Consider the following 12,546-nt stretch of genomic DNA (forward strand, 5'->3'; position numbering starts at 1 on the left):
TTGGGGGGAAAAAGGGTGAAAATGGGAAAAAACGGGGCAAAAAACCACAGGAAAATCGGGGTTAGGGTGGCGGAGAAACGAGAGGGAAAATGGCGGAAAAATGGCGGAAAAATGGCGGAAAAATGAGATTTAAAGAGGGGAATCTTTGGGGGTCGTGCCCGACCTGCTGTGGATGGGCATGGTCGGGATCCCCTACGTGAGTTTGGGCTGGAAAAGGGAGAAAATGGGAAAAAACGGGGCAAAAAAACGCAGGAAAATCGGGGTTAGGGTGGCGGAGAAACGAGAGGGAAAATGGCGGAAAAATGGCGGAAAAATGGGAATTAAAGGGGGGAATCTTTGGGGGTCGTGCCCGAGCTGCTGTGGATGGGCATGGTCGGGATCCCCTACGTGAGTTTGGGGTGAAAAGGGGCAAAAATGGGAAAAAATATGCAAAAAAAAGCAGGAAAATTTGGGTTAGGGTGGCGGAGAAATGAGAGGGAAAATGGTGGAAAAATGGCGGAAAAATTGGAATTTAAGGGGGGAATCTTTGGGGGCCGTCCCTGACCTGCTGTGGATGGGCATGGTCGGGATCCCCTACGTGAGTTTGGGGTGAAAAGGGGCAAAAATGGGAAAAAATTATGCAAAAAACCGCAGGAAAATCGGGGTTAGGGTGGCGGAGAAACGAGAGGGAAAATGGCGGAAAAATGGCGGAAAAATGGGAATTAAAGGGGAGAATCTTTGGGGGTTGTGCCCGAGCTGCTGTGGATGGGCATGGTCGGGATCCCCTACGTGAGTTTGGGGTGAAAAGGGGCAAAAATGGGAAAAAATGGGGCAAAAAATGCAGGAAAATCGGGGTTAGGGTGGCGGAGAAACGAGAGGGGAAATGGCGGAAAAATGGCGGAAAAATGGCTGAAAAATGGCGGAAAAATCGGAATTTAAGGGGGGAATCTTTGGGGGTCGTGCCCGAGCTGCTGTGGATGGGCATGGTCGGGATCCCCTACGTGAGTTTGGGCTGGAAAAGGGAGAAAATGGGAAAAAACGGGGCAAAAAACCGCAGGAAAATCGGGGTTAGGGTGGCGGAGAAACGAGAGGGAAAATGGCGGAAAAATGGCGGAAAAATGGCTGAAAAATGGCGGAAAAATGGGAATTAAAGGGGGGAATCTTTGGGGTCGTCCCCGAGCTGCTGTGGATGGGCATGGTCGGGATCCCCTACGTGAGTTTGGGGTGAAAAGGGGCAAAAATGGGAAAAAATATGCAAAAAAATGCAGGAAAATCTGGGTTAGGGTGGCGGAGAAACGAGAGGGAAAATGGCGGAAAAATGGTGCAAAAATGGCGGAAAAATGGCGGAAAAATGGGAATTAAAAGGGGGAAATTTTTTAAATGTCAATTTCCATTCCAAGTTTCAATTCTCTTTATCTTTTAATTATAATTGCAATTAAAAATTTATTTGTTTCTTTTTAGATTTTTTTTTTCCTTTGAATTTTAGTTGAAATTTAATTTTAATGAATCAATTTAATTAAAATGAATGATGTTAACGAATTGCAGGCGGGCGGGTCGATCTGCGGGGGTTGTGCCCGGAGCAGCTTTGCCAATTTTCATTAATTAATTTAATTAAAATGAATTATTTTAACGAATTCCAGTCAGGCGGTGCCCAGAGCAGCTTTGCCAATTTTAATGAATTAGTTGAATTAAAATGAATTATTTTAATGAATAAAATGAATTATTTTAATGAATTGCAGTCGGTTCATGAGTTAATTTAATTAAATTAATTAGTTTAATTAATTTCAGTCGGGCAGGTCGATCTGAGGGGGTTTGGGCGGTGTCCGGAGCAGCTTTGCCAATTTTAATGAATTAATTGAATTAAAATGAATTATTTTAACAAATTGCAGTCAGTTAATGAATTAATTTAATTAAAATGAATTATTTTAACGAATTGCAGTCGGGTAATGAATTAATTTAATTAAAATGCATTATTTTAATAATTTTCAGTCGGTTAATGAATTAATTGAATTAAATGAATTATTTGAATTAATTGCAGTCAGGTGCGTCGATCTGCGGGGGTCTGGGGCCGCTGCCCGGAGCAGCTTTGCCAATTTTAATGAATGAATTGAATTAAAATGAATTATTTTAATGAATTGCAGTCGGTTAATGAATTAATTTAATTTAATTAATTGTTTTAATTAATTATTTTACTGGATTTCAGTCGGGTTCGTCGATCTGCGGGGGTCTGGGGCAGTGCCTGGAGGAGCTTTGGCAATTTTAATGAATAAATTGAATTTTAATGAATTTTTTTAATGAATGAATTGGTTAAAATGCATTATTTTCATGAATTTAAATGAATTATTTAATGAATAAATTTAATTTTAATTAATTATTTTACTGGATTTCAGTCGGGTTCATCGATCTGCGGGGGTCTGGGGCGCTGCCCGGAGGAGCTTTGCCAATTTTAATGAATGAATTGAAATAAAATGGATTATTTTAATGAATTAATTGAATTCAAATGAATTAATTTAATGAATTAGTTAATTAAATTAATTATTTTACTGAATTGCAGTCGGGCGGGTCGATCTGCGGGGGTCTGGGGCAGTGCCCGGAGCAGCTTTGCCAATTTTAATGAATGAATTGAATTAAAATGAATTATTTTAACGAATTGCAGTCGGTTAATGAATTAATTTAATTTAATTAATTATTTTAATTAATTATTTTACTGGATTTCAGTCGGGTTCATCGATCTGCGGGGGTCTGGGGCAGTGCCCGGAGGAGCTTTGCCAATTTTAATGAATGAATTGAATTTTAATGAATTTTTTTAATGAATGAATTGATTAAAATGGATTATTTTCATGAATTTAAATGAATTATTTAATGAATAAATTTAATTTTAATTAATTATTTTACTGGATTTCAGTCGGGTTCATCGATCTGCGGGGGTTTGGGGCGCTGCCCGGAGGAGCTTTGCCAATTTTAATGAATGAATTGAAATAAAATGGATTATTTTAATGAATTAATTGAATTCAAATGAATTAATTTAATGAATTAGTTAATTAAATTAATTATTTTACTGAATTTCAGTCGGGCAGGTCGATCTGCGGGGGTCTGGGGCCGTGCCCGGAGCAGCTTTGCCAATTTTAATGAATGAATTGAATTAAAATGAATTATTTTAACGAATTGCAGTCGGTTAATGAATTAATTTAATTTAATTAATTATTTTAATTAATTATTTTACTGGATTTCAGTCGGGTTCATCGATCTGCGGGGGTCTGGGGCGGTGCCCGGAGGAGCTTTGCCGCCGCTGGCACCAGCTCGGGGCCTTTTTCCCCCTGGCGCGGAACCACAACGAGGAGCCCGGAACGGTGAGAAAATCCAAAATGTTCTCCGTTCCTAAAATTCTGAATTTTGACATTTCTACAAAATCTAAAATTTCAGAATTGCTCTATTTTTAACTTTCGAAAATACAAATATTCTCCATTTCTACAATTCTGAATTTTGACATTTTTACAAAATCTAAAATTTCAAAATTTCTCTATTTTTAAGTTTCAAAAATACAAATATTCTCCATTTCTACAATTCTGAATTTTGACATTTTTACAAAATCTAAAATTTCAAAATTTCTCTATTTTTAAGTTTCAAAAATACAAATATTCTCCATTTTTAAAATTCTGAATTTTGACATTTTTACAACATCTAAAATTTCAAAATTCCTCTATTTTTAAGTTTCGAAAATACAAATATTCTCCATTTCTAAAATTCTAAGTTTTGAAAATTTTAAAAAATCTAAAATTTCATAATGTCTGCATTTTTAAATTTTTAAAATTCTGATTTTTGAATTCTTTAAAAAATCTAAAAATTCAAAGTTTCTGTGTGTTTAGATTTTGAAATTCCAAACAGTCTCCATTTCTAAAATTCAAAATTTTGACATTTTTACAAAATCTAAAATTTCAAAATTCCTCTATTTTTAAGTTTCGAAAATACAAATATTCTCCATTTCTAAAATTCTAAGTTTTGAAAATTTTAAAAAATCTAAAATTTCATAATGTCTGCATTTTTAAATTTTTAAAATTCTGATTTTTGAATTCTTTAAAAAATCTAAAAATTCAAAGTTTCTGTGTGTTTAGATTTTGAAATTCCAAACAGTCTCCATTTCTAAAATTCAAAATTTTGACACTTTTACAAAATCTAAAATTTCAAAATTCCTGTATTTTTAACTTTCAAAAATACAAATATTCTCCATTCCTAAAATTCTAAATTTTGACATTTTTAAAAATACTAGAATTGAAAAATGTCTGTATTTTTAAATTTTTAAAATCTGAATTAGGAATCTTTTAAGAAACCTAAAAATTCAGAATTTTTGTGGTTTTAGATTTTGAAATTCCAAACAGTCTCCATTCCTAAAATTCTGAATTTTGACATTTCTACAAAATCTAAAATTTCAGAATTCCTCTATTTTTAACTTTCGAAAATACAAATATTCTCCATTTCTACAATTCTGAATTTTGACATTTTTACAACATGTAAAATTTCAGAATTCCTGTATTTTTAAGTTTCGAAAATACAAGTATTCTCCATTTCTAAAATTCTAAGTTTTGAAAATTTTAAAAAATCTAAAATTTCATAATGTCTGCATTTTTAATTTTTTAGAATTCTGATTTTTGAATTCTTTAAAAAATCTAAAAATTCAAAGTTTCTGTGTGTTTAGATTTTGAAATTCCAAACAGTCTCCATTTCTAAAATTCAAGATTTTGACATTTTTACAAAATCTAAAATTTCAAAATTCCTCTATTTTTAACTTTCGAAAATACAAATATTCTCCATTCCTAAAATTCTAAATGTTGACATTTTTAAAAAATCTAAAATTTCAAAATGTCTGCATTTTTAAATTTTTAAAATTCTGATTTTTGAATTCTTTAAGAAATCTAAAAATTCAAAGTTTCTGTGTGTTTAGATTTTGAAATTCCAAACAGTCTCCATTTCTAAAATTCAAAATTTTGACACTTTTACAAAATCTAAAATTTCAAAATTCCTCTATTTTTAACTTTCAAAAATACAAATATTCTCCATTCCTAAAATTCTAAATTTTGACATTTTTAAAAAATCTAAAATTTCAAAATGTCTGTATTTTTAAATTTTTAAAATCTGAATTATGAACTCTTTAAGAAATCTAAAAATTCAAAGTTTCTGTGTTTTCAGATTTTGAAATTCCAAACAGTCTCCATTTCTAAAATTCAAAATTTTTACAGTTTTACAAAATCTAAAGTTTCAGAATTCCTGTATTTTTAAGTTTCGAAAATACAACTGTTCTCCATTTCTAAAATTCTAAATTTTGATATTTTTAAAAACTCTAAAATTTGAAAATGTCTGTATTTTTAAATTTTTATAATTCTGATTATTGAATTCTTTAAAAAACCTAAAATTTCAAAATTCCTGTATTTTTAAATTTCGAAAGCACAAATATTCCTGAATTTCAAGAATTGCTAACACTCTAAACGCCCTAAAATTCTAAATGTCCTAAAATTCTAAATTTCTAAATTTCAAAAATTCTAAAATTAAAAAGTTCTGAAATTCTAAAATTCTGCATTGCCAAATTCCTATAAATTCAAATTTTCAAATATTCTAAATTCTATATTAAAAAAAATTCAGAATGAAAATTAAATTAATTAAAACGAGATGGAGTATAATTAAATTAGTTTAAAATAATTGGAACGAAAAATCCAATTACAATTAGGTCAATTAAAATCAAATTAATTTAAATGAAATATAATTCAAAATCTATTAAAGTGAAATAAAATAAAGTAAAATTAAATTAAGTTCAATTAAATTAAATTAAATTAAAATTTAATTTAAATGAAATATAATTCAAATTCTATTAAAGTGAAAGAAAATAACATTAAATTAAATTAAGTTAAATTTAAAATTAAATTTAATTAAAATAAATTAAATTTAAACTTAATTAAAATAACATATATTAAAATATAAGATAAAATAAATTACATTAGATTAGATTACATTAAAATAAAATATAATAAAGTAAAATTTATTTAAGTTAAATTCAATTAAAATTTAAATTTAGTTAAATTAAATTAACTTAATTTAAATTTAAATTTAAATTTAATGAAAATAAAATTTAAAAAAGTTAAATTACATTACATTAAATTAAATTACATTAAGTTAAATTAAATTAAAATTAAATACAAATTCAATTAAAATTAAAATAAAATTCAATTAAAATTCAGTTAATTAACATTATCTAATCACCTTTCCCCGTGCCAGGCGCAGGACCCGGCGGCGTTCGGTGCCCGCTCGGCGCTGCTGAACTCGACGCGGGCACAGCTGGGCACGCGCTACCGCCTGCTGCCGCACCTCTACACGCTGCTGTACCGGGCACACAGCGACGGGCACAGCGTGGCACGGGCACTGCCCGTCGAGTGCGTACCTGGGCACAGCTGGGCACACCTGGGCACACACCTGGGCACACACCTGGGCACACACCTGGGCACCCACCTGTACACACTCCTGTACCGGGCACACACCCGCGGGCACAGCGTGGCACGGGCACTGCCCGTCGAGTGCGTACCTGGGCACAGCTGGGCACACACCTGGGCACACCCCTGGGCACACCTGGGCACACCTGGGCACACTCCTGTACACGCTGCTGTACCGGGCACACACCCGCGGGCACAGCGTGGCACGGGCACTGCCCGTCGAGTGCGTACCCGGGGGAACGTGGGCACACACCTGGGCACACCCCTGGGCACACCTGGGCACACACCTGGGCACACCCCTGGGCACACACCTGGGGACACACCTGGGCACACACCTGGGCACACACCTGTACACGCTGCTGTACCGGGCACACACCCACGGGCACAGCGTGGCACGGGCACTGCCCGTCGAGTGCGTACCTGGGCACACCTGGGCATACACCTGGGCACACACCTGGGCATAGCTGGGCACAGCTGGGCACACCCCTGGGCACGCACCTGGGCACAGCTGGGCACACACCTGGGCACACACCTGGGCATAGCTGGGCACACCTGGGCACACACCTGGGCATAGCTGGGCACACACCTGGGCACACACCTGGGCACACACCTGTACACGCTCCTGTACCGGGCACACACCCACGGGCACAGCGTGGCACGGGCACTGCCCATTGAGTGTGTACCTGGGCACAGCTGGGCACACACCTGGGCACACACCTGGGCACACACCTGGGCACAGTTGGACACACCTGGGCACATCTGGGCACAGCTGGGCACAGCTGGGCACAGCTGGGCACACACCTGGGCACACACCTGGACACAGCTGGAGACACCTGGGGACATTGGGCACACAGCTGGGCACACACCTGGGCACACCTGGGCACAGCTGGGCACGCGGTACCGGCTGCTGCCACACCTGCACACGCTCCTGTACCGGGCACACGCCCGCGGGCACCTGGACCTGGATCTTTGCTTGGTCCTGACCTTGGGTCCTGACCTTGGCCTTGGCTTGGGTCCTGACCTTGACTTGGTCTTGATCTTGATTGGACCTTCAGCTTGACTTGGACCTCGGTCTCGACCTGGACTTGGATCTTGACTTCATCTTCATCTTGACTTGATCTTCATCTTCATCTTCATCTTCATCTTGACTTGATCTTCATCTTCATCTTCATCTTCATCTTGACTTGATCTTCATCTTCATCTTCATCTTCATCTTGACTTGATCTTCATCTTGACTTGGACCTTGATCGCGACTTTGAGCTCGGTCTCGGTCCTGACCTTGACTTGGACCTTGACCCTTCGACCTTGGCTTGGACCTTGAGCTTGACTTGGATCCGGATCTTGAGTTGGACCTCGATCTTGACTTGGTCTTGGTCTTGATCTTGGCTTGGGTCCTGACCTTGGCCTTGATTTGGGTCCTGACCTTGACTTGGTCTTGATCTTGATCTTGACTTGGACCTTCAGCTTGACTTGGACCTTGGTCTTGACCTGGACTTGGATCTTGACTTGATCTTGATCTTGACTTCATCTTCATCTTCATCTTCATCTTGACTTGATCTTGATCTCGATCTTGATCTTGACTTGATCTTCATCTTGATTTGATCTTCAGTTGATCTTGATCTTCATCTTCATCTTGATCTTGACTGGATCTTGATCTTGACTTGGATCTTGATCTTGACTTGGATCTTGAGTTGATCTTGATCTTGATCTTTACTTGATCTTGGTCTTGATCTTTACTTGGTCTTGGTCTTGATCTTGATCTTGACTTGGATCTTGATCTTGATCTTGATCTTGACTTGATCTTGATCTTGAATTGATCTTGATTCTTGATCTTGACTTGATCTTGACCTGATCTTGATCTTGACTTGGATCTTGATCTTGACCTTGAGTTGATCTTGATCCTGACCTTGACTTGATCTTGATCCTGATCTTGATCTTGATCTTGACTTGATCTTGATCTTGACCTTGAGTTGATCTTGACTTGGATCTCGACTGGATCTTGAGTTGATCTTGATCTTTACTTGACCTTGACCTTGACTTGATCTTGATCTTGATCTTGACTGGATCTTGAGTTGATCATGATCTTAATCTTGATCTTGATCTTGGTCTTTACTTGATCTTGGTCTTGGTCTTGGTCTTGATTTTGATCTTGACTTGATCTTGTCTTGATCTTGAGTTGATCTTGAGTTGATTTTGAGTTGATCTTGATCTTGATCTTGACTGGATCTTGACTTGACCTTGATCTTGACTTGATCTTGATCTTCATTTGATCTTGATCTTGATCTTGATCTTGATCTTGACCTGATCTTGATCTTGACTTGGATCTTGATCTTGATCTTGAGTTGATCTTGATCTTGATCTTGAGTTGATCTTGAGTTGATCTTGATCTTGACTTGATCTTGAGTTGATCTTGGTCTTGACTTGATCTTGATCTTGATCTTGATCTTGACTTGAGTTGATCTTGTTCTTGAGTTGATCTTGATCTTCATTTGATCTTGATCTTGATCTTGACTTGATCTTGACCAGATCTTGATCTTGACTTGGATCTTGATCTTGACTTGATCTTGATCTTGATCTTGGTCTTCATCTTCATCTTCATCTTGATCTCGGTCCTGACCTTGACTTGGATCCTGATCTTGGTCTTGGCCTGGACCTTCAGCTTGCCCTGGACCTTGACCCTTCAGCCTTGGCTTGGACCTTGACCTTGACTTGGCTTTGATGTGGAAGCCTCCACCCCCCCCAGTGTCCCTGATGACGCTGATTAATTTTAATTAACGAGCCAATTAACGCGTTAATGGCCGGTTCCGCAGGTTCTACGCCGAGGAGGCGGCGTGGGACGTGGAGGCGCAGTTCCTGTGGGGGGCGGCGCTGCTGATCACGCCCGTGCTGGAACCCGTGAGATGTTCCTCCAGAGCCTTCCTCGTCCTCACCATCCTCATCATCCTCATCTTCATCTTTTTCATCTTCGTCTTCCTCATCCTCATCATCCTCATCTTCTTCATCTTCTTCATCTTTCTCTTTCTCTCCATCTTCATCTTCATCCTCATCATCCTCATCATCTTCGTCTTCTTCATCTTCGTCTTCTTCATCTTCATCCTCATCATCCTCATCATCTTCATCATCTCCATCTTCTGCATCTTTGTCTTCTTCATCATCTTCATCTTCATCCTCATCATCTTCGTCTTATCTTCATCTTCATCTTCAGCTTCTTCTTCATCTTCATCTTCGTCCTCATTATCTTCATCTTCATCTTCATCTTCAGCTTCGTCTTCAGCTTCTTCATCTTCATCTTCATCGTCTTCTGTGTCTTCTTCTTCAATTTTTTCTCTTTGTCTTTTCAGTGTCTTTGTCTTCTTCTGATTCTTCTTCTCCTCCTCCTCTTCCATCTTCATCTTCATCTCCATCTTCATCTTCATCTTCATCTTCATCTTCATCTTCATCTTCATCCTCCTCATCTTGATCTTCTCCATCTTCTTCATTTTTGTTTTCATCGTCTTCTCCTCCTCCTCCTCCTCCTCCTCCTCTTCATCTTCATCTTCCTCACCTTCCTCTTCTTGATCTTCATCTTCATCTTCATCTTCATTTTCATCTTCATCTTCATCTTCATCATCTTCATCTTCATCTTCATCTTCCCCATCTTCATCCTCCTCATCTTGATCTTCTGCATCTTCTTCCTTTTTTGTTTTCATCCTTTTCTTCTCCTCCTCCTCTTCATCTTCTTCATCTTCATCTTCATCTTCTTCTCCATCTTCATCTCCATCTCCATCTTCATCTTCATCTTCATCTTCATCTTCATCTTCATCTTCATCTTACTCATCTTCATCTCCATCTTCATCTTCATCCTCCTCATCTTGACCTTCTGCATCTTCTTCATTTTTGTTTTCATCTTTTTCTTCTCCTCCTCCTCCTCTTCATCTTCCTCACCTTCCTCTTCTTGATCTTCATCTTCATCTTCATCTTCATCTTCATTTTCATCTTCGTCTTCATCTTCATCTTCATCATCTTCATCTTCCCCATCTTCATCCTCCTCATCTTGATCTTCTGCATCTTCTTCCTTTTTTGTTTTCATCTTTTTCTTCTCCTCCTCTTCATCTTCATCTTCATCTTCATCTTCATCTTCATCTTCATCTTCATCTTCATCTTCATCTCCATCTTCATCTTCATCTTCATCTTCATCTTCATCTTCATCTTCATCATCTTCATCTTCATCTTCTTCTCCATCTTCATCTCCATCTTCATCTCCATCTTCATCTTCATCTTCATCTTCATCATCTTCATCTTCATCTTCTTCTCCATCTTCATCTCCATCTTCATCTTCATCTTCATCTTCCCCATCTTCATCTTACTCATCTTCATCTTTATCTTCATCTTCATCCTCCTCATCTTGATCTTCTCCATCTTCTTCATTTTTGTTTTCATCTTTTTCTTCTCCTCCTCTTCATCTTCTTCATCTCCATCTTCATCTTCATCTTCATCTCCATCTTCATCTCCATCTTCATCTTCATCTTCATCTTCATCTTCATCTTCATCATCTTCATCTTCATCTTCCCCATCTTCATCCTCCTCATCTTGATCTTCTGCATCTTCTTCATTTTTGTTTTCATCTCCTTCTTCTCCTCCTCTTCATCTTCTTCATCTTCATCTTCTTCTCCATCTTCATCTTCATCTCCATCTTCATCTTCATCTTCATCTTCATCTTCATCTTTCTCCATCTTCATCTTCATCTTCATCTTCATCTTCATCTTCATCTTACTCATCTTCATCTTTATCTTCATCTTCATCCTCCTCATCTTGATCTTCTGCATCTTCTTCATTTTTGTTTTCATCTCCTTCTTCTTCTCCTCCTCCTCTTCATCTTCATCTTCCTCACCTTCCTCTTCTTGATCTTCATCTTCATCTTCATCATCTTCATTTTTCTCTTCATCTTCCTCTTGCTCTTTTTCCTTTTCATGGTCATCTTCATCTTCATCTTCATCTTCGTCTCCATTATCGTCTCCATCTTCCTCTTCCTCTTTTTCTTTTTCACGGTCTTCTTCATCTTCATCTTCATCGTCTTCCTCTCCTTCATCTTCATCATTTTCGTCTCCATCTTCATCTCCTTCTTTTTCTTCCACCTCTTTTCTTTCTCTTTCATCTTCATCTTCATCTTCATCTTCGTCTTCATCTCCATCTTCATCTTCCTCATCTTCTTCATCTTCCTCATTTTGATCTTCTGCATCTTCTTCTTCATTATTGTTTTCATCTTCTTCTTCTCCTCCTCTTCTTCATCTTCATCTTTCTTCATCTTCATCTTCATCTTCCCCATCTTCATCTTACTCATCTTCATCTTCATCTTCATCTTCATCCTCCTCATCTTGATCTTCTGCATCTTCTTCATTTTTGTTTTCATCTCCTTCTTCTTCTCCTCCTCCTCTTCATCTTCATCTTCCTCACCTTCCTCTTCTTGATCTTGATCTTGATCTTCATCTTCATCTTCATTTTCATCTTCGTCTTCATCTTCATCATCTTCATCTTCATCATCTTCATCTTCCCCATCTTCATCCTCCTCATCTTGATCTTCTGCATCTTCTTCCTTTTTTGTTTTCATCCTTTTCTTCTCCTCCTCTTCATCATCTTCATCTTCATCTTCATCTTCATCTTTCTCCATCTTCATCTTCATCTTCATCTCCATCTTCATCTTCATCTTCATCTTCATCTTACTCATCTTCATCTTCATCTTCATCTTCATCTTCATCCTCCTCATCTTGATCTTCTGCATCTTCTTCATTTTTGTTTTCATCTCCTTCTCCTCCTCCTCCTCCTCTTCATCTTCATCTTCCTCACCTTCCTCTTCTTGATCTTCATCTTCATCTTCATCATCTTCATTATTCTCTTCATCTTCCTCTTGCTCTTTTTCCTTTTCATGGTCATCTTCATCTTCATCTTCATCTTCGTCTCCATTATCGTCTCCATCTTCCTCTTCCTCTTTTTCTTTTTCATGGTCTTCTTCATCTTCATCTTCATCGTCTTCCTCTCCTTCATCTTCATCATTTTCGTCTCCATCTTCATCTCCTTCTTTTTCTTCCACCTCTTTTCTTTCTCTTTCATCTTC

The 12,546-nt window shown here is 37.6% G+C and overlaps 1 protein-coding gene across 1 annotated transcript in view; it reads left to right on the forward strand.

The window, feature by feature from the left end:
* The first annotated feature begins 1,174 nt into the window (after nt 1–1,174).
* Nucleotides 1,175–12,546, forward strand: part of LOC134433280 (maltase-glucoamylase-like) — a 68,079-nt gene continuing 56,707 nt past the window's right edge. The window contains exons 1-4 of the mRNA XM_063182152.1: nt 1,175–1,192; nt 3,213–3,329; nt 6,244–6,398; nt 9,266–9,350. Coding sequence (XP_063038222.1) covers nt 1,175–1,192; nt 3,213–3,329; nt 6,244–6,398; nt 9,266–9,350 — 375 coding nt within the window. The remainder of the gene's footprint in view (nt 1,193–3,212; nt 3,330–6,243; nt 6,399–9,265; nt 9,351–12,546) is intronic.

This window comes from Melospiza melodia, unplaced genomic scaffold (genome assembly GCF_035770615.1).
Source record: "Melospiza melodia melodia isolate bMelMel2 unplaced genomic scaffold, bMelMel2.pri scaffold_171, whole genome shotgun sequence".
In the NCBI taxonomy this organism is placed as follows: domain Eukaryota; kingdom Metazoa; phylum Chordata; class Aves; order Passeriformes; family Passerellidae; genus Melospiza; species Melospiza melodia.